The sequence below is a fragment of the Mesoplodon bidens genome (assembly GCF_964165515.1).
Source record: "Mesoplodon bidens genome assembly, chromosome: 12".
NCBI lineage: Eukaryota > Metazoa > Chordata > Mammalia > Artiodactyla > Ziphiidae > Mesoplodon > Mesoplodon bidens.
In genome coordinates this window covers 40,566,387-40,589,325 of record NC_138168.1, presented here as the reverse complement: position 1 = coordinate 40,589,325, position 22,939 = coordinate 40,566,387, and the positions used below count along the sequence as shown (strand labels likewise).

General features: G+C 42.7%; 1 protein-coding gene across 1 annotated transcript in view; it reads left to right on the top strand.

Moving 5' to 3' along the window:
* Positions 1 to 22,939, top strand: part of PREP (prolyl endopeptidase) — a 140,174-nt gene that overhangs the window by 112,184 nt on the left and 5,051 nt on the right. The window contains exons 11-13 of the mRNA XM_081251114.1: positions 8,008 to 8,144; positions 9,303 to 9,397; positions 12,700 to 12,831. Of these exons, the coding sequence (XP_081107240.1) occupies positions 8,008 to 8,144; positions 9,303 to 9,397; positions 12,700 to 12,831 (364 nt within the window). The remainder of the gene's footprint in view (positions 1 to 8,007; positions 8,145 to 9,302; positions 9,398 to 12,699; positions 12,832 to 22,939) is intronic.

Sequence of the window (22,939 nt, the reverse complement as noted above, 5' to 3'; positions counted from 1 at the left end):
TTTGCAAAATTTTGCATAATTACACCCAGTAAAGATGCTTACAAGGAAGTAATAGCTTGAAGTGAATTACTTTGTAATAGGGTAGAAAAAACTCTGGACCAGGGACTTGGTGTTAATTTTATGTAAGCTAGCAGTGTTACCTGGCAGTTATCTTTATGGATCTTGGGTTTCTCGTTTCTAAAATAAGAGAGGGTGACCAGCTAGGTGAGGTCCCAGAGTGACATTCTCTCCTTGTATCTGAAACATTTATTGATTTATTTATTTATATTTATTTTTTGTGCATTGGGTCTTCGTTGCTGCACGCAGGCTTTCTCTAGTTGTGGCGAGCGGGGGCTACTCTGTTGCGGTTTGCGGGCTTCTCATTGTGGTGGCTTGTCTTCTTGCAGAGCACGGTCTCTAGGTGCGTGGGCTTCAGTATTTGTGGCATGTGGGCTCTGTAGTTGTGGCTCGCGGGCTCTAGAGCACAGGCTCAGTAGTTGTGGCGCATGGGCTTAGTTGCTCCACGGCATGTGGGTTCTTCCAAGATCAGGATTCGAACCCATGTCCCCTGCATTGGCAGGCAGATTCTTAACCACTGGGCCACCAGGGAAATCCCTGAAACATTTTAAATACCCAGAATTGGGGATGATCATCTTGATTCCCCAGGGCTGAGAAAGAGCTGACACCAGCTTTCTTTCCCAGGTGGAACAGTCTCGCGACTACTTGAAAATACCCATCTCTGTCCTCTATCGAGATACAGTGTGGGCTTCCCAGAGGGTGTGCTTCCTTATTGCCCTGTTGTGCTGAATGTTCTTGGTTTTAAATGTGGACTAACATTGTTATGCTGCTGTGAGAGTCCAGAAAATGAAGTACTTAAGTTTTAAAGGGGAGGAACATGGAATTAAGGCAGGAAACATTCTAAAGTCAGTGTTTGATCAATCTCTGGTTGGCTTACTAATGTCTAGAAGTAACTGTGGCTTTGAATCGCTGTCGTGATGTTTATTTTTCATCTGCGGTGTCCCTGATGAAGGTTGCGTATCAAAACACAAGAAAATAGTCCCTCTCGTGCTCTCACGGATGCTTCCAAAGACACTCTGTCTTAGATTCTTCAGTGGTGCTTGTGTCGGTGGAGGTGGACGGGTGTGCCAGGGGAAAGACCTGGTGCTGACACTGGCGTCACAGGCTCCTGGTTGGACTGGATCTATCGCATGGGCCGTTTGCTCTGCTGCTGACAGGAATGGGGTAGACGGGGCCCGTCAGCCTCACATGATGAGTTGTTGGACCTAGATGACGTACAGACTTTTTCTGTTACTCAAGTGGGTGCCTGCTGGATCCCATGGGAGCACTTTGTTGTCCTGTCCGTTAAGGGTCCCATAAAGGCTCTGGCATCCCATCAAAGGTCTGTGCCCGCAGTGGACACTCAAAATGAACGGGTGTGTATTGTCAGCTCACTCTCATTTGGTTACATTTATGAGGGGGAAAAGTCTTTTTGCTTTTTAGCTTGAACCTGGGGGGTGGTGTAGCAATAAACTATTGAAAACAGCCCATGGGTTCAAGCTTCAGCAGTCGCCTCCTCATCAAGCAGTAACGGCTTGTGTATCATATAAATAGATAAAATATATTCTGGTTGTTGTGTGTTACTAATAATAGTTCGAGGCTCCACTGCTCCTACCCCAGCTTCACTTTAGCCAGTGAGAGGCGTCAGGGAGACCAGGTGGGTTTGAGGCTAGTGTGGCAGAGAGTTCAGAGCAGGGTCACCAGCATACGTGCGCGAGGAGAGGCCAGAGAATTGAAGTGGCCGAGTGATGCCTGGGCGTGGGGTCCTTGGCACAAGATGTGATTCTGAGAGTTGGCAGTTGGGTGGCTGAGGAGAGAGTGAAGTAAGGGACCACTGCTTCTACCCAAAATGAGAGAGCCCCAAAGAGGAGCCTGTACAAGGTACACCTAGAGCACGTTGGCTTGGAGATGTGGACGGGCCACCCGCCGTGTGACATCACAGCCCTCACAGTGGAGCAACCTGAGGGGCTTTCTAACCAGCCCCTCACAGGGACCTGCAAATGTGGGCGTGAAGGTCCTTAGCACGGAGTAGTTTATTGGAACTCTCTGAGATGGCAAATGGGGGATTTGCAGAGAGAAAAGAGAAGACCAAGTATAGAAAACTGCAAAACAGTAGCATTTGGCAGCAGGAAGAAGAGCTAGTAATGGATCAATTAGGAAGGTTGAAAAAGAACCAGAGAAATACTGCACCCAGGAAGCCAAAGAAGCAGTTGCCAGATAGGGACCGAAACAGATGAGGCCTGGGAAGAAACCAATTCAAAAATGGCATTTCTGAAAAATGGGGAAAAGAATTATTCTTTAGTAAATGGTGTATAATAGTTGGCTATTTGGGGGAAAGTAGTTAGATACCAGATCATATGTAAAAAGAAACTTCATTTGGATAACCATAAATGTAAAAATTCAAAATGAAAATATAGACAAATATTTTTACAACTTGGGGTGAGGGGGTCCTATCTGTGTATGTGCTGTGTAAATATATTCAAGATACCACAAAGAAAGTTTAAAAACAGGCTATAGACTGGGAGGCAATACAAACAAAATATATGACAGAAAGAAAGGTAAATGTCCTTAATCTAAGAAGAGTTTCTATTAACTAATCAGAAAGGTAAAACACACTGAAAGCGTGGGCACACTTTGTTTTCTGAGGAAGAGATATAAAATGACCAATTAATGGACGAAAATCTTTGCTAATTTAAAAACTGAGTCTTAAAACTGGTGAGATGGTAATGTGTGCCTATTACACTAGCAAAAATTAAAATCCATCTTAACACCCACTGCTAATAAGAAATTGACACTTAGGTAATATTGTCATTAGGAGCTTAAGTTGATACACCATTTTTAGAGAATTATTTGTCAGAATCTATTGAATTCTTTTTCAGTGAATTTTTTAATTGGAGTATAGTTGATTTACAGTGTTACATTACTTTCTGCTGTATAGCACAGTGAATCAGTTACACATATACATAAATCCACTCTTTTTTAGATTTTCCCATATGTCATTACATAGTATTGAGTAGTTCCCTGTGCTATACAGTAGGTCCTTATTAGTTATCTATTTTATATATAGTAGTGTGCATGTCATTTCCAATCTCCTTCCTCCGTTTCCCCCCATAACCATAAGATTGTTTTCCACATCTGTAACTATTTTTATTTATAAATAAGTTCATTTGTACCATTCTTTTAGATTTCACATATAAGTGATATCGTATGATATTTGTCCTTCTCTGTCTGCCTTCACTCAGTGTGACACTCTCTTGGTCCATCCATGTTCCTGCAGGTGGCATTATTTCATTCGTTTTTATGGCTGAGTAATATTTCATTGTATATATGTAGCACATCTTCTTTATCCATTCCTCTGTCGATGGGCACTTAAGTTGCTTCCATGTCCTGGCTATTGTAAATAGTGCTGCAGTGAACATTGGGGTGCATGTATCTTTTTGAATTATGATTTTCTCCAGATACATGCCCAGGAGTGGGATTACTGGGTCATATGGTAGCTCTATTTTTAGTTTTTTAAGGAACCTCCATACTGTTGTTCTCCATGATGGTGTACCAATTTACATTCCCACCAATGAGGTGGATACCTCATTGTAGTTTTGATTTGCATTTCTCTAATAATTAGTGCTGTTGAGCATCTTTTCATGTGCCTTTTGGCCATCTGTACAGTACGGACCATCCATGTGGGTGTTACTCTGTCCTGCCTGCCACAGACCGCTTGCTGCACTCTCCTCCGAATCCCCGAAGCTCCCTCTCTGTCCCAGCTGATCTCCCCGCCACCGGTGAGGGGGCTTCCCTGAGTGCAGGAACCTTTCCTCTCCTCTAGCTCCCCCCGGCCAGGGGTGCAGGTCACGTCCCGTTTCCTCTTTTTTTTCCTCTCATCCTACCCAGTTGTGTGGGGATTTTTCTTGTCCTTTTAGGTGTCTGAGGTCCTCTGCTAGGGTTCAGCAGGTGCTCTGAGAATCGTTCCATTTGTAGATGTATTCTTGATGTACTTGTGGGGAGAGGTGAACGCCACATCCTCCTATTCTGCCATCTTGGCTCTAACTCCTCTGTTGAATTTTTAAATGCACATACACTTTGATTTAGCAATCTCACGTCTAAGAACATATCCTATAGAAATCATAGCATGAGTGTATAAGATTTGTGTAAAAGGGATTTATTCTATCAATCATTGTTGATGACAGAAGAAGAATAGTCTGAATAGCCTTTGGTGAGCAAATGGTTAAATAAGTTTGTGTACTTTCATACGATGAAGTACTAGGCAGCCACTTTTTAAAATCAGGTAAATCTAGGTATCTTTACCTGGAAGGAATTCCATATTAGATAGCTGAGTGGGGAGAAGCCGACTAAGTTTTATCCCAATATTGGCCTGATTCTGTATATTGCCTTTTAATAGTAACCCGTGTATGTGAATACGTGTAAACAGATGTGTCTCTATAAGCATGTGGAAAAGTTCGGAAGGATCTATACCACTAGGGTAGAGGTAGGGATGGAGGAGCAAAGACAAAAAAATTCATCACTGCCCTTTGGAAGGGCAGTGGTGAGGATAGGACTGAACGAGGCAGGCAGGTGTGAGCTGTGGGTGTAGGTTACTGTGGATATGTTTGATCAGGAAGGAAGCAGGAGATGGAAATTTAGTTTGAGGGACAGACATGGCAGTGCAAAAGATTTGGGGCGTTGTTGTTGTTATGTAGGATAGGAGAAATTTGAGTCTGTTTGTATGCCAAGGAAAGGGAGACAATACAAAAAGAAAAAGTTGTGGTAATCAGAAGCGTGTGGTAGTAGTGGACTTAGTAAGAAATGAATGATCCTTCTTTCTCTGGGGTTCAGAGGGTGAGTGAAGTTGGCAGAAGGTTTTTCAAGAACTCCAAGCAGATGGCCCCCATGAAGATAGGAAAGGCTGGATGCAAATGGGTGGTGTTGGGAATGGAAGAAAACGGAAAACAATGGAAACAGCTAGGAGATGTGCTAAATCTGCAGGTTTGGTCATCCACCTCATACTTGTGGGATCAGAATTTCTGGGAATGAAGCCTAGGAAACTGCATTTTTAACATGTTTATCACAGATGCTTAGACCCAACCAATAAGGTTCAAGAACCACTAGTGTAGATTATGAAGTGGAGCTTTTTGGTTTGGCCAGGTTTGGGAAGCAAATGGAAACAAGGAGTTTGCTAACTTTTCTTCCTTACCAGGCAAATCTAGAAAGAAGCTTACCCACAAAGCTTCTCAAAGAAAAGTTTTGAAGAAGTGCCTTCAAGAGGAAAGTCAAAGGAATGGAAAGAGCATAATGGGAAATAGCTGGGCTATTTTTAATGCCTGTTTCTAACATGTCCACATGGATTCCTTCCATAGTTATCCAAAGACTCAGGCGTCAATCTGCCCTTCTGTTGCAGTCAGGTTAAGGTTTATTGTCATCAATTGCCGTTCCATAAATGGAAATGGCAAAAAACACTGCTCTGTGTGTATATATAGAGATTTGATAATGTCTTTATACATGTATAGATGTTAAGTGTGTATGTTTATTTCAAGTCTGAAATAGCCTTCTTTGAAGGAGTTGTCTTGACGATGATTCTATTGTAGTCATCCTCACAGCGCCCTTTCGCTTTTGGACAGCATTCACAGTGTTGTTATTTAACATCTGAACGACACCAACTTAAAACTTGGGTATATTTTTGCAGCTATGGGCATAAGGGGGCCTTTGTGCTTTTGATTGTATTCCACAAGGATGCCTCTGTCCTGGAGCCAGATGCGAGCATTGCAGACCGAGGTGCAGGCACTAGAAATCCTACAGGTGGTAGCAAGCAAAGTAGTGCCAGAGGAGGAAGCCACGTTGCCCCGAAGCAAGAAGACAGAACACTTTGCAAACAGGAGGCTCTGAGGGTCAGCTCAGTGGGGGCAGAAGTGCACCAGTCCAGCTGACCGGGTGACGAGAAGGACGCAGAAGGGGAGCTGCCGGAGGAGGGCTCAGCCGGGCTGGAGAGGGATTAGGTGCCGGGGCTGGGATTGGAGGATAGGTGGGAAGTCAGGAGGTAGCCGGGGGGAACGCTCTTTTTTAAGCAGATGATTCAGTTAGGGTAGAATCGTGTGAGACAGTTTGCTCCCCTGCCCACCCGCCCCCATGCTGTCTCCTCTGTGGTTAGAACGCGCCTACCTGAGGGCCTGGGTTTTAGCTCATTAGCCCCAGCCGTCGCCTGTACCTCTTACTCTGCATTTGCTTGTACCGCCCGCACAGTGACTCTCTATTAGTGGCTCCTAACTGGCACTAAATAACTTTAACTAAAACCCTGTCTCCTCTGAATAACTTTGAACTCTGCCATGTATTCTCGATAATTCCTAAACAGTCAGCTTTACATATATCTCAGTATTTCTCTCCAAAGGCAGAAGCAAATGCTTGTTATACTGTTCCTTGGCAGGTTTCAAAAAACGACCAGGGCTTCTCTGGTGGCGCAGTGGTTGAGAGTCCGCCTGCCGATGCAGGGGACATGGGTTCGTGCCCCGGTCCGGGAGGATCCCACATGCCGTGGTGCGGCTGGGCCCGTGAGCCATGGCCGCTGAGCCTGCGCGTCCGGAGCCTGTGCTCCGCAACGGGAGAGGCCCGTGTACCGCAAAAAAAAAAAAAAAGACCAGACTCGCAGGCATTAATGGTGGCCGTGTAGTGCCTTTCTCCAAATCTGCCTCGCCTCCCGCCTCTCCCCTGCCCGCCCCCCACTGTTTATTCCCAAGGACTTTGTGGACACTTTGCACAATAGAACTGCTACCTTAAAAAGCTTTGGATAGAATATGGCTCCAAGTCACACTACCTGTAGAGGTTTATGTCCTTGACTGTGATGTGTTAGGTCAGCAAGACGTTTCTAAGCTGGGGCACTTTCCAGGTGTCATTTGGGATAAAGATACCACGTCTGACCAGAGAAAGCTATGTACAGATTGTCTGTCTGGAAGAAGCCATTATCAGCTTTGGGTGACTTAGTGCTTATTCTGGGGCTTACCGTTTGAATAACATTTCATGTTCTCTTTCTAATCCTTTTTCTTTGATTCCTTTTATCCAAAAAGTCATGAACCTAGAAATGTTAACTGAACTTACCAGATTCAGGAAGGTTTGATGAGCCTTAATTATCAATGCTGGAGAAAGTGTCTTTGTTTAATCAGAAACAATAGGATTTCTGTGTTGCTCCTTATCTACTCTCTAAAGCTAACATACGTTTTGTTGTTGCTAACATTTAATTAATAGTTGAACCTAGGAAAATGAAGAGGAGTTGAGTGTCTTAACATTTAGAGAGGACGTTGAATATGAAATGTCTTTCCTAGAAAAAAAGTCTTCCTAGATTGGATTGTTTGGCAGAAGAGCCAAATCTGAGTTTCCGCTGCTGGGAGGGGCGCTCAGGAACAGAGAACTGAATGCCTGTCCTCTCTCTTTTTTTTTTTTTTTTTTGCGGTACACGGGCCCCTCACTGATGTGGCCTCTCCCATTGCGGAGCACAGGCTCCGGACACGCAGGCTCAGCGGCCATGGCTCACGGGCCCAGCCGCTCCGCGGCATGTGGGATCTTCCCGGACCGGGGCACGAACCCGTGTCCCCTGCATCGGCAGGCGGACTCTCAACCATTGCACCACCACGGAAGCCCTGCCTGTTCTCTTATATGGGCCTCGTGGAGACCCTAAGAGGTGGGCACAGTGGCCACATTTTAGGGATAAAGAACTAAAGCTGAGTGAGGACAGACTTGCCAGGGGTCATCTAGCTTTTGAGAGTGGAAGAAGAATTCAAAGTCAAGTCTCCCTGTATTCACTACTCCACACTGTCTCCATAAAAACTGAAATATGCTTCACCATCAACTAGCCCTTTAGTGGTACTGGATTTTCATGGTGCTGCTCTACAGCTTGAAGAATTTACTACCTGTCTGTTTTTCCCTTGTAAAAGCATGCAAGTGTTTACTCAGGAATGCTAAGTCTAGCTGTTCTGCTTTCTTTTGTTCTAGATTTTCTACCCTAGCAAGGATGGTACAAAGATTCCAATGTTTATTGTGCATAAAAAGGGCATAAAACTGGATGCCTCTCATCCCGCTTTCCTATACGGCTATGGCGGCTTCAACATATCTATCACACCCAACTACAGGTAAGCGTGGCACCTCGGAACTTCAGCGTGCATCTGATCTCCAGACAGTGAGGAGAAACCAGAGACTGGCCTACTGCCTCTGCACCTGAGCCCCATCCCCTTGGTCCCCACAGGGGAACCTGGATCAAGACAACACTGATTCCTGAGCAGATCTTATCTTTATTCATTTGTGCAATGAGTATTCGTTAAGCCTGCTCTGTGTTGGGAAATGAGATGAGTAAGGAAGTGTCCTTACACCATTTTCTTCCCTGAACCAGTGGGTATGCTGGTAGTGTCAGTAGAGACCACCCGAGGTATAGGAAAAATGTTGAAGAGAGGACCACATGGGTGTATGGTCTGATTACCTACCTCACACTCTCCTTTCCTCTGATCTTCAACATCCAGGAAATCAGCAGCCAGACCATCTTGAGCCTCAGGTTGCAGAAGCCCACAGTTTCCCCAGTTACTAAAAGGAAGAGTGAATAAATTTCAGAAATAGTTCTCAAAGCAAAATTAATTTTAGTTAACAGCAAACAGAAAAATAACCTCACTCAGTACTGTTAGGGTCAGAGTGGAAAGAGAAGGAGGAAAACATAAAATCCAAACTTTCTAAAGAAGCTTTGTGCTATAGTTTCTTCTGTTTATTTCTAGAAAACATTCTCCAGCCCTGGGCACTCCGTTCTTATTTTCTGGTCAGCGTGCCTCATCTCCTCTACCTCTCTCACACCTAGTTTCAACGTCTAAATTTTTGTAAAACTGGAAAATCTGTTTAAAATTCATATTTCAGAAGGAGCTTTCTTTTTTTCAACTTGAACAATTTGGAGAGAGAGACTGGGAGAGATGGTAGCAGGGGCCTTTACCGGGTTTGTAACAAGCACAGCACCATTCATACCAGGGCTGTGTCACGTGGGTGGCAGTATTTTGGTTGCCAAGACAGTTGTTTAAAAGGAGGTATACTGAATGCTCCTGAAAATGTATGAGCTTTGCAGTTAATCACTAGTCAGAAGTTATAACATTTCACTAAATCGAGCAATGTAAAAGCACTGGGCTTCCATGTAGATGACAGCATGTGCGGAGCATCTTCAGGGCTGTGCGGGTGCGGGTGCGGGTGTGGTGGAGGAAGACAGCAGCCCTCACTGGGCAGTTAGCGGCAGGTTAACTGTTTTTACCATCTCTCAGTGTGTCCAGGCTCATCTTTGTGAGACACATGGGTGGCGTCCTTGCAGTGGCCAACATCAGAGGAGGTGGGGAGTACGGAGAGACGTGGCATAAAGGTGAGGTATCTTCTCCGCAGAAACACAAACATGGCATAGCCCAAGCCGAGGGGAGCAGGGGCAGAAAAGGATGCTTCCAAACACATTGCAGGCACCATTCCCCCTTTCAATTTAAACAGCTCAGTCTTTTCAGTTTATTTTCCTTTGCAGTCTAGTTTAATGAAGGACACCTTTTTCAGGCGCATCTCCTACATACCATAATCAATTTTTTTTTTTTTTTTAGCAATGTATAAGGTACATTTTTATCTAGCACTGTCAGAAGTGAGTCTGGGGGATACTTTTGGTATTTATTGTGTCTCCTTCTCCTGTTAGCCTGGCTTTTACTGTTTAGCATTATTGGCTATCTCAAAACAGACTGCAAAAACAGGCCATTTTCTCTTAAAAGAAAAGAGCATTCTAAAATAGAGCTTTCCTATTCCCAGTTCAGGCATCTTTTGCTTGTTTTCTCTGATCTTCCCACCATTGCTAAGAAATAGCATCCTCCTAGTGTTGCTGCTGGGACTCTAATAAAACCTGCACGTGATAGATAAACACAAGAACACAGTCATTTTTCTTTTCTGGTTTTAAATGGTTCAGTCCCTGTTCTCTGGCCTCCTGAAGCATGTATTCTAGTTCATTGAGGAAACTGCTCCTGTATTCAACGTTATTCCCCCAATTATCATTCTTTAAAAAAAATTATGGCAATCTTTATTTTTAAAGCCCCATCTCTTCCTTTTCTCTCTATGTGGAGCACACCCCGTCTCCCAGGCTTTTGTGTATCTGGAATGCATAGACTAACCAATAACTTGAAGAAGATGTTATTCCCTTACCTTATTCCTGTGTTTGGGGGAGGAGGGTGTGGGAAGCCCCTTCACTCCCACTGGCTCCCTGCTTCTCCCCTCTCAACATCAGGCAGTCTGCGGGCACGAGGGCGGCCCCCAGGGCTCAGGCTTGGCCAGCAGCATGCGGTGAGGAGGCTCTTCTCCCATAGCAGGAGCATCCGAGACCACCCTTTGGATCCATACACCCACTTGTTCTCTACCTCCTGAGGCCAAGGCTCTGGTTTTCTGCATCGATCAGATCAGCAAAGATGAGGGTAGATCTGTAAAGAGCTTTTTTCATGAGTACCTGTTAGATGTCAGCAGGCAGGAAAGGCCCAAGCCTAAATCCTCGGTCTTCGGCATGCACCCCAATATGTCAGACAGCAAACTATTTGAGCGTCTTAGCAAGAGTGAGTGTCCCTAATGAACACATGGGCCCCCAGCCTGCCAGCCATCGTTGGGCCAGCTGCTGCCAGGTGTCATCCTGGAAGGCTTTATTGATTGTCACTGTATTTGAAACAGCATAGAATTCATTGTATAATTTTGACTTGGACCTGATATTAGAGTTTAATTACACTAAACTCATTCTATGAAACTGTGATAGTAAGAGATGACTAAGAAAGGGGGAATAAAAGTAAAATCTCTACACACCTTATGTTGGATTTGCATCCCAAATCCATATGCTAAGTCTGGACCCCTTGACTCACCCAGTTTCCTGGTTAAAAATGTTTACTGTACACACTTAAACACCCACCTGCACGGACTCCTGACCCAGTGGCCTTCTCCTCAAAGAACCCAGGTTCTTCGCCATAGAATTCCTCTGCTCCTCAGGTGTCCACCATGCTCTGGTCGGGAAGAGTGCCCTTGGTCTTGGTCAACTCTCTCATCTCTGTATTAATTATAACCAAGTTATTACCCAGAAGTCTTAAACAGGGGTGGAGTTTGCAGCTTGACTGAAGCTAAAAGTTGATAACCTCTGTTTAGACTGATCATAAACTTACTTCTAATTTAGGCAGTGAGAGGGCCTGAAATGGAACTTTTCTAGTTAGACCCTACCATACTGAACCTCGATAAATCTAGATTTCATTCTGTTAATTGAGTTTAAAATTTAATGCTCTTCAAAAATATAGTCATATACCCAAAATATTATTATTCCTGGAAACTAAGTAATCCTAGCCATCCTAATTCACCAATACTTTCTTATTAAAATCTTAATAACATTTGTTTTGATATGAAAAAATTTCTTCAGTAGCACTGCTTCATCTTTAGATGAATTTCTGCAAAAATGGTTAATCTCAAATATCTCATTAGATCTATGTCTGCTTTCTGTTCATTTCATTGGCAGTTATTTCAGACATCCGTTCCTTTGTGGGCATGACTTTGACTTTTGGGTATTTACAAGGCCTTACAAATGTTCCTCTCTTTAAGTAGTTTCTTTGTTTGGCTCCGCACTGGAATGGCTTCTAGATGAGAAAGCCCAGATTCTCTGAGGAGATGCTTGAGATCCTCTTCATTCAAGCCTAGAGAAACTAACGGGCTGCTCTGTGCAGCACCACGTCCGCACCTAATTCCTACCTAAGTTCTTTAAGTACCCATGGGCAAAGTCAGAGAGCTTCCTTCTCGAAATCACGTCCCCACCTCAGACTCCGGCAGAGAGGAGGGGTGAGAAGTGCACCTCTCTGCACAGAGCACTTTCTTTTTTTTTTTTAATTTATTTATTTATTTTATATTTTATTTTTGGCTGCGTTGAGTCTTTGTTGCTGTGCACGGGCTTTTCTTTAGTTCTGGTGAGCAGGGGCTACTCTTCGTTGCGCTGCACAGGCTGCTCATTGCGGTGGCTTCTCTTGTTGTGGAGTGCAGGCTTCAGTAGTTGTGGCTTGGGCTCTAGAGCACAAGCTCAGTAGTTGTGGCGCACGGGCTTAGTTGCTCCGCGGCATGTGGGATCTTCCTGGGCCAGGGATCGAACCCGCGTCCCCTGAACTGGCAGGCAGATTCTTAACCACTGCGCCACTGGGGAAGTCCACACAGAGCACTTTCATCTTCCCAGGGAGGGGGCAGCGCGCTCATCCCCATTGTCACATGCTGTGTGTAACTCGAGGACTGGACTCTGCTCTGGGTCTTGTGTCAGTTTTGAGTCCAGCTCCTCCCAAAACACAGGTTCTTTTTGTTGACATGCTTTCACATTTTCATTCTCATGGTTGTCTGACATCATAACAGATCATCTCTTCCCTTTGGGTCATTTGCCTTTTAAGTTCTAAGAGGTTTTAGAAAAATACGAAGGTACCATATGCATTAGTAGTTGCGGTACAGATGATGGATTTCCACAATGCATAACACAATTTAAATTGAGGCATTTTTCTAAATGTAGTGTTAGTCCATTGTGTTTAAGTTGATCAGTAGTTGAAACTATGCCCTATCATCATTTGAATTCCCCTTAGGTTAAAATGTGATTTTTTTTCTATGTTTTGTTAATTAACTATCTTTCACTTTGGCACATTGTAGGTGGTATCTTGGCCAACAAACAAAACTGCTTTGATGACTTCCAGTGTGCTGCTGAATATCTTATCAAGGAAGGTTACACGTCTCCCAAGAGGCTGACTATTAATGGAGGTTCAAATGGGGGCCTCTTAGTAGGTGAGAACTGGGATTTTTATTCATTGTACTTTACTAGTTAACTCTTGGAGTTTTCAGATACTCTGATTTACTTTGGCTCATGGATGGGAGCAGTGGTACAGAAAAAGCAAAACCCATTTGTATTTGGGCATCTAATTAATGACATTTGAAGACACAACTACTGACTCAACTCATCATAGCCTGAAAAGCCATTCCTCCTCCCTGTTCTGAGCTCTGTCGGACTGGACCACAATTCTTACCCTTCCCTCTCCCCCTCCCCACAGACTGGACCCACAGGTCTCTAGGGTTCAGTCAGCACATGACTGAGCCTAATAACACACCTCTGACTGTGTTACCCAGAACTTGTAAGCTGTGATCATCACTAAATATTTGTTGAATACCTATGCCACGGGATGCTAGATGCTGTGGGTTCAGAGAAATAAGTCATGAAGGAAAATGAGGTACATGCAAAGATGGATCCACAGCTTCATAGTAATGAAATAGTTCACAGTAATGTTCACCCTTGCTGAGCACCTTGCCAGGCTCCGTGCTGAGCCCTTGACATGAACATGGCCTGGGAGATAGGGACAGGTATTATCCCCATTTTACAGAGGAGGACACTGGGGCACTGAGAGGTTGAGTAGCTTGCTAGTGTGATGGTAGTGCTGGGGTTGATGCTTAGCACCGTGGCTTTAGATTCTGCTCTTTCAATCTCTATGTGGCACTGCCTCTAAGTGAATTTTCCTAATTTTTGGTGGTTAATGAATTTTTACTTTGCTTTTCATCTCTCAACAGTACTTAACATTGTAATGAACATTTATAGTGGTCCTGAACTTTGCTTGCTGGATCCTACATCCGGTGTCATTAGGATACGAGGGGCCATTGTACAAATGGAGAATAGCACAAGTAGACTCAACCTAAAAAGCACATGTGACAATTTTTAGCTTTCAATCCACTGTTGTCAGGGGATCTTGACACATTCACTCTGTTTCCTTGTCTTTGAAATTTACTGACTTCTGTCAAAACCTGAATTCCTGTCCTTATTACTTCTTTACCCCAATGGAATATAGTCTTCTTGAAAAAAACATTTTCCCAGGGAGGTAAAATACATATATGTCCAAATAATTTGTTTAAATTTGGAAAGGGTTGAGATATGGCCGAGATGGCAAAGAAGGAAAACCCCTGAGCTCACCTCCTTCCACAGGCACACCAAAATTACAACTATTTACAGAACAACTATGTATGTGAACAACCTGAAGACTAATAGAAAAGATTTTCCACAACCAAAGGTATAAAGAAGGAACCACAATGAGATGGGTAAGGAGGGGCAGATGCATGGTATATTCAAGACCCACAACCTCGGGCAGGCAAACCACAAATGGGAGGATAATCACAATTGCTGAGGTCCTTCCCAAGGAGAGAGGGGTTTGAGACCCACATCAGGCTCCCCAGTCCAGAGGTCCTACACCAGGAAAATGAGCCCCTAGAACATCTGGCTCTGAAGGCCAGTGGGGCTTACTTTGATGAGCGCCAGAGGGCTGTGGGAAATAGAGACTCCACTCTCAAAGGGTGCACACAAAATCTCACATGCTCTGAGTCCTGGCACAGAGGCATTCATTTGAAAGGAGCCTGGTCAGATTCCCTTGCTAACCTTGAAGAGCCTCCCAGAGGGGCAGGAGGCAACTGGGACTCCTACTGGGGACACAGGTGCTGGTGGCAGACATTTTGGGGAACTCGTTCTACCACAGGGACACTGGTGCTGACAAGCACCATTCTGGATCCCCTCTCTGGCTATTAGCACTCCACCACCAGCAGACTGGCACCAGCTCTGGTCATGCAGAGATCAGGCCTTGCCTATCAGCATGCCCAAAGTAGTTGGCCCTGCCACAACAGAAGGGCCCGTGCAGCCTACATAGGAGGCACCCCTAGAGTATGTAACTCTGGTCACCAGAGGGGAGTCTGCTGCTGGGCCCTACAGGATATCACCTATATTAAGGATACTTATCCAAGCTCAGAAAACATAACCAACCCACCTAATACACAGAAATAAACACAGAGAATTAGGCAAAATTAGAAGACAGAACTATGTTCTTAAACTAAGGAGCAAGATAAAACCTCAGAAAAAGAACTAAGCAAAGTGGAGCTAAGTAATCTTATCCAATAAAGAGTTCAGGTAATGATTATAAAGATACTCAACAAACTCAGGAGAAGAATGGATGAAGACAATGAGACATCTAACAGAGAGTTAGAAAATATAAAGAAGAGCCAAAAAGAGGTGAAGAATACAGTAACTGAAATAAGAAATATACTAGTAGGAATCAACAATAGATTAGATGATACAGAGGAATGGATCAGAGACCTGGAAAACAGAATAGTGAAAATCATCCAAGCTGAACAGAAAAAACAATTCTAAAAAATGAGGATAGCTTAAGAGACCTCAGAGACAACATCAAGCAAACTAACATTCACATTTTAGGGGGTCCAAGAAGGAGAACAGAGAGAGGGGCAGAGAACTTATCTGAATAAATAGCTGAAAACTTCCCTAACCTGGGAAAGGAAACAAACATGTAGGTTGAGGAAACACAGAGAGTCCCAAATAAGATGAACCCAAAGAGGTCCACACCCAGACACAGAGACTCTTAAAAGGAGCAAGAGAAAAGCAACTACTTACTTATAAGGGAACTTCCATAAGACTATCAGCTGACTTTTCATCAGAAACTCTGCAGGCCAGAAGGGAGTGGCACAGTATATTCAAAGTGATGAAAAAACATACAATCAAGAATACACTACCTCAGGCTTCCCTGGTGGTGCAGTGGTTGAGAGTCCGCCTGCCGATGCAGGGGACATGGGTTCATGCCCCGGTCCGGGAGGATCCCACATGCCGCGGAGTGGCTGGGCCCGTGAGCCATGGCCGCTGAGCCTGCGCATCCGGAGCATGTGCTCCACAACGGGAGAGGCCACAACAGTGAGAGGCCCACATACTGCAAAAAAAAAGAATACACTACCTGGCAAGGCTATCATTCAGATCTGAAGGAGAGATCAAGAGTTGTACAGACAAGCAAAAGCTAAAAAGAGTTCAGGACCACTAAACTGGCTCTAGAAGAAATGTTAAAAGGCCTTCTCTAAGTGGGAAAAAAAAAAAGACCACAGCTAGAAATATGAAAATTACCAAAGGAAAAAAAACTCATTAGTAAAGGTAAACATAAAGATAGTAGATCAGCTACTTACAAAGTCAGTAAGAAGTTTAAAAGACAAAGTAGTAAAATCATCTATATTCACAATAGTAGTTAAGTTGATACACAAAACAAATAGTTTTGAAATATGACATCAAAACATTAAATATGGCAGGGGGAATATAAATGCAAGATTATTTATTAGAAAGTGTTCAAACTTAAGAGATCAGCTTAATCGTAAAGATATATAGGTGGTTATGTATGAGCCTCCTGATAACCAAAACCAAAAATCAATAGTAGATACACAAGCAAAAAAGAGAAAGTAATCCAAACATAACACTAAATATAGTCATTACATCACAAGGGAAGAGAGCAAAAAAGAAGGAACAAAAAAGAACTACAAAAACTACCAGAAAACAGTTTTTTAAATGTCAATAAGTACATACCTATCAACAATTAATTTAAACATAAATGGACCAAATGGTCCAATCAAAAGATAGAATGGCTGAATGGATAATAAAATAAGACCCAACTATATGCTGCCTACAAGAGACTCACTTCAGATCCAAAGACAGACACAGACTGAAAGTAAGGGGATGGAAAAAGGTATTCTATGCACATGGAAACAAAAAGGAAGCTGGGGTAGCAATACTCAGACAAAATAGATTTAGACAAAGTTTGTAACAAAAGACAAAGAAGAGCATTACATATGATAAAGGGGTCAATACAAGAAGAGGGTATAACATTCATAAATATTTATGCACCCAGGAGCAAAGGGAACCCTCCTACACTGTTGGTGGGAATATAAATTGGTACAACCACCATGGAGATCAGTATGGAGGTTCCTTAAAAAACTAAAAATAGAACTAGGATATGATCCAGCAACCACACTCCTGGGCATATGTCTGGAGAGAACCATAATTCGAGGAGATACATGCACCCCAGTGTTCATTGTGGCACTATTTACAATAGCCAAAACACAGAAGCAACCTAGATGTCCATCGACAGAGGAATGGATAAAGACAACGTGGTACATATATACAATGGAATATTACTCATCCATAAAAAAGAATGAAATAATGCCATTGGCAGCAATGTGGATGGACCTACAGATTGTCAGACAGTGCAGTAAGTCAGACAAATAGCAATATGATATCACTCATATGTGGAACCCCCCAAAAAGTGATACAAATGAACTTGTTTACAAAACAGAAGCAGATTCACAGATCGCAAAATCAAACTTATGGTTACCAGAGGGGAAAGGTGTGTGTGGGGGGGGATAAATTAGAAATTTGAGATTAACAAATACACACTACTATATATAAAATAGATAATCAACAAGGACCTAATGTATAGCACAGGAAACTCATACTCTGTAATAACCTACATGGGAAAAGAATCTGAAAAAGAAGGGATATATGTATATGTATAAATGAATCATTTTGCTGTACACCTGAGACTAACACAACACTGTAAATCAACTATAATATAAAATAAAATTTTTAAAGATATTTATGCACCCAACATAGGAGCACCTAAATGTACACGGCAAATATTGACAGACATAAAGGCGAAGTCAAGAGTAAAACAATAACAGGGAACTTTAATACTCTACTTACATCAGTGGATAGATATTCCAGACAGAAAATCATTAAGGAAACACTGGCTTTAAATGACACATTAGATCAGACGGACTTTAAGAACATTCACCCAAAAGCAGCAGAATACACATCCTTTTCAAGTGCACATGGAACATTCTCCAGGATAGATCATGCTAAGCCACAAAACACGTCTGACTAAATTTAAGAAGATTAAAATCACATCAAGCATCTTTTCCAACCACAACAGTATGAGATTAGACACAAACTACAAGAAAAAAACTGCAAAAAACAAACACATGGAGGCTAAACAATATGCTACTAAACAACCGGGGCGGGGGGTGGGGGTCACTGTTAAAGAGGAAATTTTAAAATACCTGGAGACAAATGAAAATGGAAACACAATGATCCAAGGATCATAGGAGATTACTATGACTAGTTATACACAATAAAGTGGACAATCTAGAAGAAATGGATAAATTCCTAGAAACTTACAATCTCCCAAGACTGAATCAGGCAGAAATAGAAAGTATGAACAGACCAATTACCAGTAATGAAGTTGAATCAGTAATATTAAAAAAAAAAAAAAATAACTCCCAGCAAACGAAAAACCCAGGACTAGATGTCTTCACAGGTGAGTTCTACAGAACATTTAGAGAAGAGCTAACACATACCTTCTCAAACTCTTCTGGAAAACTGAAGAGAAAGGAGCACATCTGAACTCACTTTACAAGGCCAGCAGCATCACCCTGATACAAAAACCAGACAAAGACATCACAAAAAAAGGAAATTACAGGCCAGTATCACTGGTGAACACAGATGTAAAAATCTTCAAAGTATTAGCAAACCAAATTCAACAACACATTAAAAGGATCATACACTACGATCAAGTAGGATTTATCCCAGGGATATAAGGATGGTTCAATATCTGTAAAATCAGTGTGATACAACACATTAACAAATTGAAGAATAAAAACCATATGATCATCTCAATAGATGTGGAAAAAGCTTTTGACAAAATTCAACATCCATTTGTGATTAAAAACTCCTAGCAAAGTGGGTATAGAGGGACATATCTCAACATAATAAAGGCCATGTATGACAAGCCCACTACTAACATCATACTCAACAGTGAAAAGCCAAAAGCATTTCCTCTAAGGTGAGGAACAAGACAAGGATGCTCACTCTCACCACTTCTATTAACATTGTATTGGGAGTCTTAGCACCGGCAATCAGACAAGAAATCAAAGGAATTCAAATTGGAAAAGAAGTTAAACTGCCACTGTTTGCAAATGACATACTATGTATAGAAAATCCTAAAGATGCCACCAAAGAATAAATGAATTCAGTAAAGTTGCAGGATACAAAATTAATATACAGAAATCTGGATTTCTGTACCTTAAACTATCAGAAGGAGAAATTAAGAAAACAATCCCATTTAAAATTGCATCAAAAAGAATAAAATACCTAGGAATAAATCTCACCAAGGAGGTGGAAGACCTGTACACTGGAAACTGTAAGACACTGATGAAATTGAAGATGACACAAATTAAAAGATGTGCCATGCTCATGGATTTGAAGAATTAATATTGTTAAAATCACCCTACCACCCAAGGCAATGTACAAGAGTCAGTGAAGTCCCTATCAAAATACCAATGGCATTTTTCACAGAACTAGAACAAATAATTCTAAAATTTATTTGGAAACACAAAAGACCCCAAATAGCCAAAACGGTCTTGAGAAGGAAGAACAAAGCTGGAGGTATCATGCTCATTGATTTCAAACTATACTACAAACTCTAGTAACCAAAATAGTATGGTACTGGCACAAAAACAGACATATAGATCAATGCAACAGAATAGAGAACCCAAAAATAAACCCACACATATATGATCAGTCTAAAACAAAGGAAGGAAGAATATACAGTGGGGAAAAGACAGCCTCTTCAGTAAATGGTGTTGGGAAACCTGGATGCAGCTCCATGCAAAAGAGTCAAACTGTACTGCCTTCTCACATATGTGAAAATAAACTCAAAAAAATATTTAAATATAAGAACTGAAACCATAAAACTCTAAGAAAACACAGTACGCTCTTTTTTTTTTTCAGTACACGGGCCTCTCACTGTTGTGGCCTCTCCCGTTGCGGAGCACAGGCTCCAGACATGCAGGCTCAGCGGCCATGGCTCACGGGCCTAGCGGCTCTGCGGCATGTGGGATCCTCCCGGACCGGGGCACGAACCCGTGTCCCCTGCATCGGCAGGCAGACTCTCAGCCACTGCGCCACCAGGGAAGCCCACAGTACACTCTTTGACATTGGTCTTCACAAAATTCTTTTGGGTATGTCTCCTCAGACAAGGGAAACAAAAGCAAAAAACAAATGGGACTATAACAACCTAAAAAGCTTTTGCACAGTGAAGAAAACTATCAACAAAATGAAAAGACAACCTACTGAATATGAGAAGGTATTTACAAACAATATATCTGAAAAGAGGTTAATGTCCAAAATATCCAAAGAACCCATACAACTCAACATCAAAAGCAAACTCAATTAAAAATAGACATTTTTCCAGAGGGGACATACACATGGCCAATAGACAGATGAAAATATGCTGAACATCACTAATCATCAAGGAAATGCAAATCAAAACCACAATGAGATACCACCTCACACCTGTCAGTATGACTAGTATCAAAAGGACATCAAATAACAAGTGTTGACAAGGATGCAGATAAAAGGGAACTCATGCACTGTGGGAATATAAATTGGTTACAGCCACTATGGAAAGCAGTATGAAGTTTCTTTAAAAGTTAAAAATAGAACTACTGTATGACTCATCAATTCAACTTCTGAGTTTTTTCCCAAAGAAATCAAAACCACTAATTCAAAAAGGTGTGTACCCCTATGTTCACTGCAGCAGCATTCACAGTTGCTAAGATATGAAAGCAACCTAAGTGTCCATTGATAAATTAATGGATAAAGGAGGTGTATAATAATACATACAGTAGAATATTACTCAGCCATATAAAAAAAGAATGAAATCTTGCCATTTGCAAGAACATGAATGGACCTAGAGGGTGTTTTGCTAAGTGAAGTAAGTCAGAGAAAGACAGATACCATATGATTTTGCTTATATGAGGAATGTAAGAAACACAGCAATTGAACAAACATAAAATAAACAGACTCATAGATACAGAAAACTAGTGGTTGCCAGAGGGGAGCGGGGTGGGGAGATGAGTGAAATAGATGAGGGTGATTGAGAGGTCCAAACTTTGTTATAAAAATATCACAGAGATATAATGTACAGATAACATAGGGAATATAGTCAATAATATTTAATAATTTTGTGTGATGACAGATGGTAAATAGACTTATCATGGTGATCACTTTGTGATGTATAAAAATACCAAATCACTGATTTACACCTGAGACTAATATGTTTTAAGTCAGGTATACTTCAATTTAAAAAAAGAAGAAAGAAAGAAATGGACTTCCCTGGCGGTCCAGTGGTTAGGACTCTACACTTCCACTGCCAGGGGCCTGGGTTCCATCCCTGCTCTGGTCGGGGAACTAAGATCCCACAAGTCGTGTGGCTTGTGGAAAGAAATTGAGAAAGGAGATGGATAATATTCTTAAATACCGAATAACTACAAATGTGATTTGTTCACTTGACAAACATTTATCGAGCACCAAGACGTGCTGGGCATTTTTCCAGATACTGGGCATGTGTCAGCAAACGAAAGAGACAACAGCCCTGCCTTCGTGGAGCTTTCGTTCCAGTCAGAGGAGGCAGACGATATGCCCGAGGCCAGCAGTGGGCCCCGGAGGCCCATGTCTGTGGCTGGGCACAGAGAGGAGGGGAAAGAGATGGGAGAGGTTAGGGGTGGGGGGAGGCCAGACCAGGCAGGACCTCGTGGCCCGTGCAGAGAGCGTGGTTTACTCTGTGAAATGAGAAGCCTTTGGGGGAGTTTTGAGCAGAGGAGTGTCATGATTTGACATGTTTTTTTAAAATCGGGATTCCGTTACTGTGTTAGGGTAGACAGAAGGGGAGGCAAGGGCAGAAAAGCAGGAGCCCAGGTAGGTGGCTTCTGTCCCAGGGAGAGAAAAGGGTGGCTTGGACCTGGGTGTGGCGATGGAAGTAGTGAGAAGTGGTCTGATTCTGGGTATATTTCGAATTTGAGCCAACTGAATTTGCATATGAATTAAATATGAATTTTAAAAGAAAGAAGAACTAAGGGTGAATCTAAAATTTGTAATGGGAAAGGACATTGAAAATACCATCTGATTTCAGTAGTGGGAGAATTGTGTTGTAACTTACTGGTTCATCCAATAAAACTCCATTTTATTTTTGGAGTTTTATATTCAGGAATTCATTTATGCCTTTTAACAGACCAGGTCCTTTAAGGGACCTTCAGAGATGGAGCTCCTCCATCAGGATGCTGAGATGCTTATTAAAAAGAACAGATTCCGGGCTTCCCTGGTGGCGCAGTGGTTGAGAGTCCGCCTGCCGATGCAGGGGACACGGGTTCGTGCCCCGGTCTGGGAAGATCCCACATGCCGCGGAGCGGTTGGGCCCGTGAGCCATGGCCGTTGGGCCTGCGCGTCCGGAGCCTGTGCTCCGCAACGGGAGAGGCCACAACAGTGAGAGGCCCGCATACAGCAAAAAAAAAAAAAAAAAAAAAAAAGAACAGATTCCAGATTCCTGTGCCTCCCACCTCTGAGTGGGAGAAAAGGATCTGCAGGGGTAGGACTCAGGATTCAGTATCATGAATAAGCACTGAAATCAGAACTGGGGTGGGAACAGTTTTTTGTCAGAGGCAGGAAAAGTTCACATCCCTTGACTAACTCCTAGTCGTGCCAGCTTTGATCTTACTTCCTCCCAAAGCCTCCCCAGCTTCCGTACTCTGGCCTACGCCCTACTTCCATAGCACCCGTATTTTCTCAACAGTAGTGATTGCCACACTATAATTGCCTGTTCACTTCTTTATCTTTCCCACTAAACTATTCACTGACATATCCCCAGGCATAGTGCCAGGCACATGGCAGGTGTTCAATAAACATTTATTGAATTTTCCAAAAAATAAGTTTTTAAGTGTACAAAGAAGAGTATTCTTACAGCAGGACAAGGAGGTGTGTCAATATCGGTTAGAGCTCTGAGCTGGGTTTTAGGCGCTCTTCTGCTTTGGGCTGTATGAGCCGTTTTCTGCTCACATTTCTGATGCCAAATGTGGGAAAGGGGGCATACCACGCCAACCAGTTCTCCAACTCTCCATACACCAACTGGGTGTCTTACAATTCAGTTCCGTTCTGACACTACCCAGAGTTAGCACAGACCCAAAAGGGTAAGGGCTCAGCCCCACA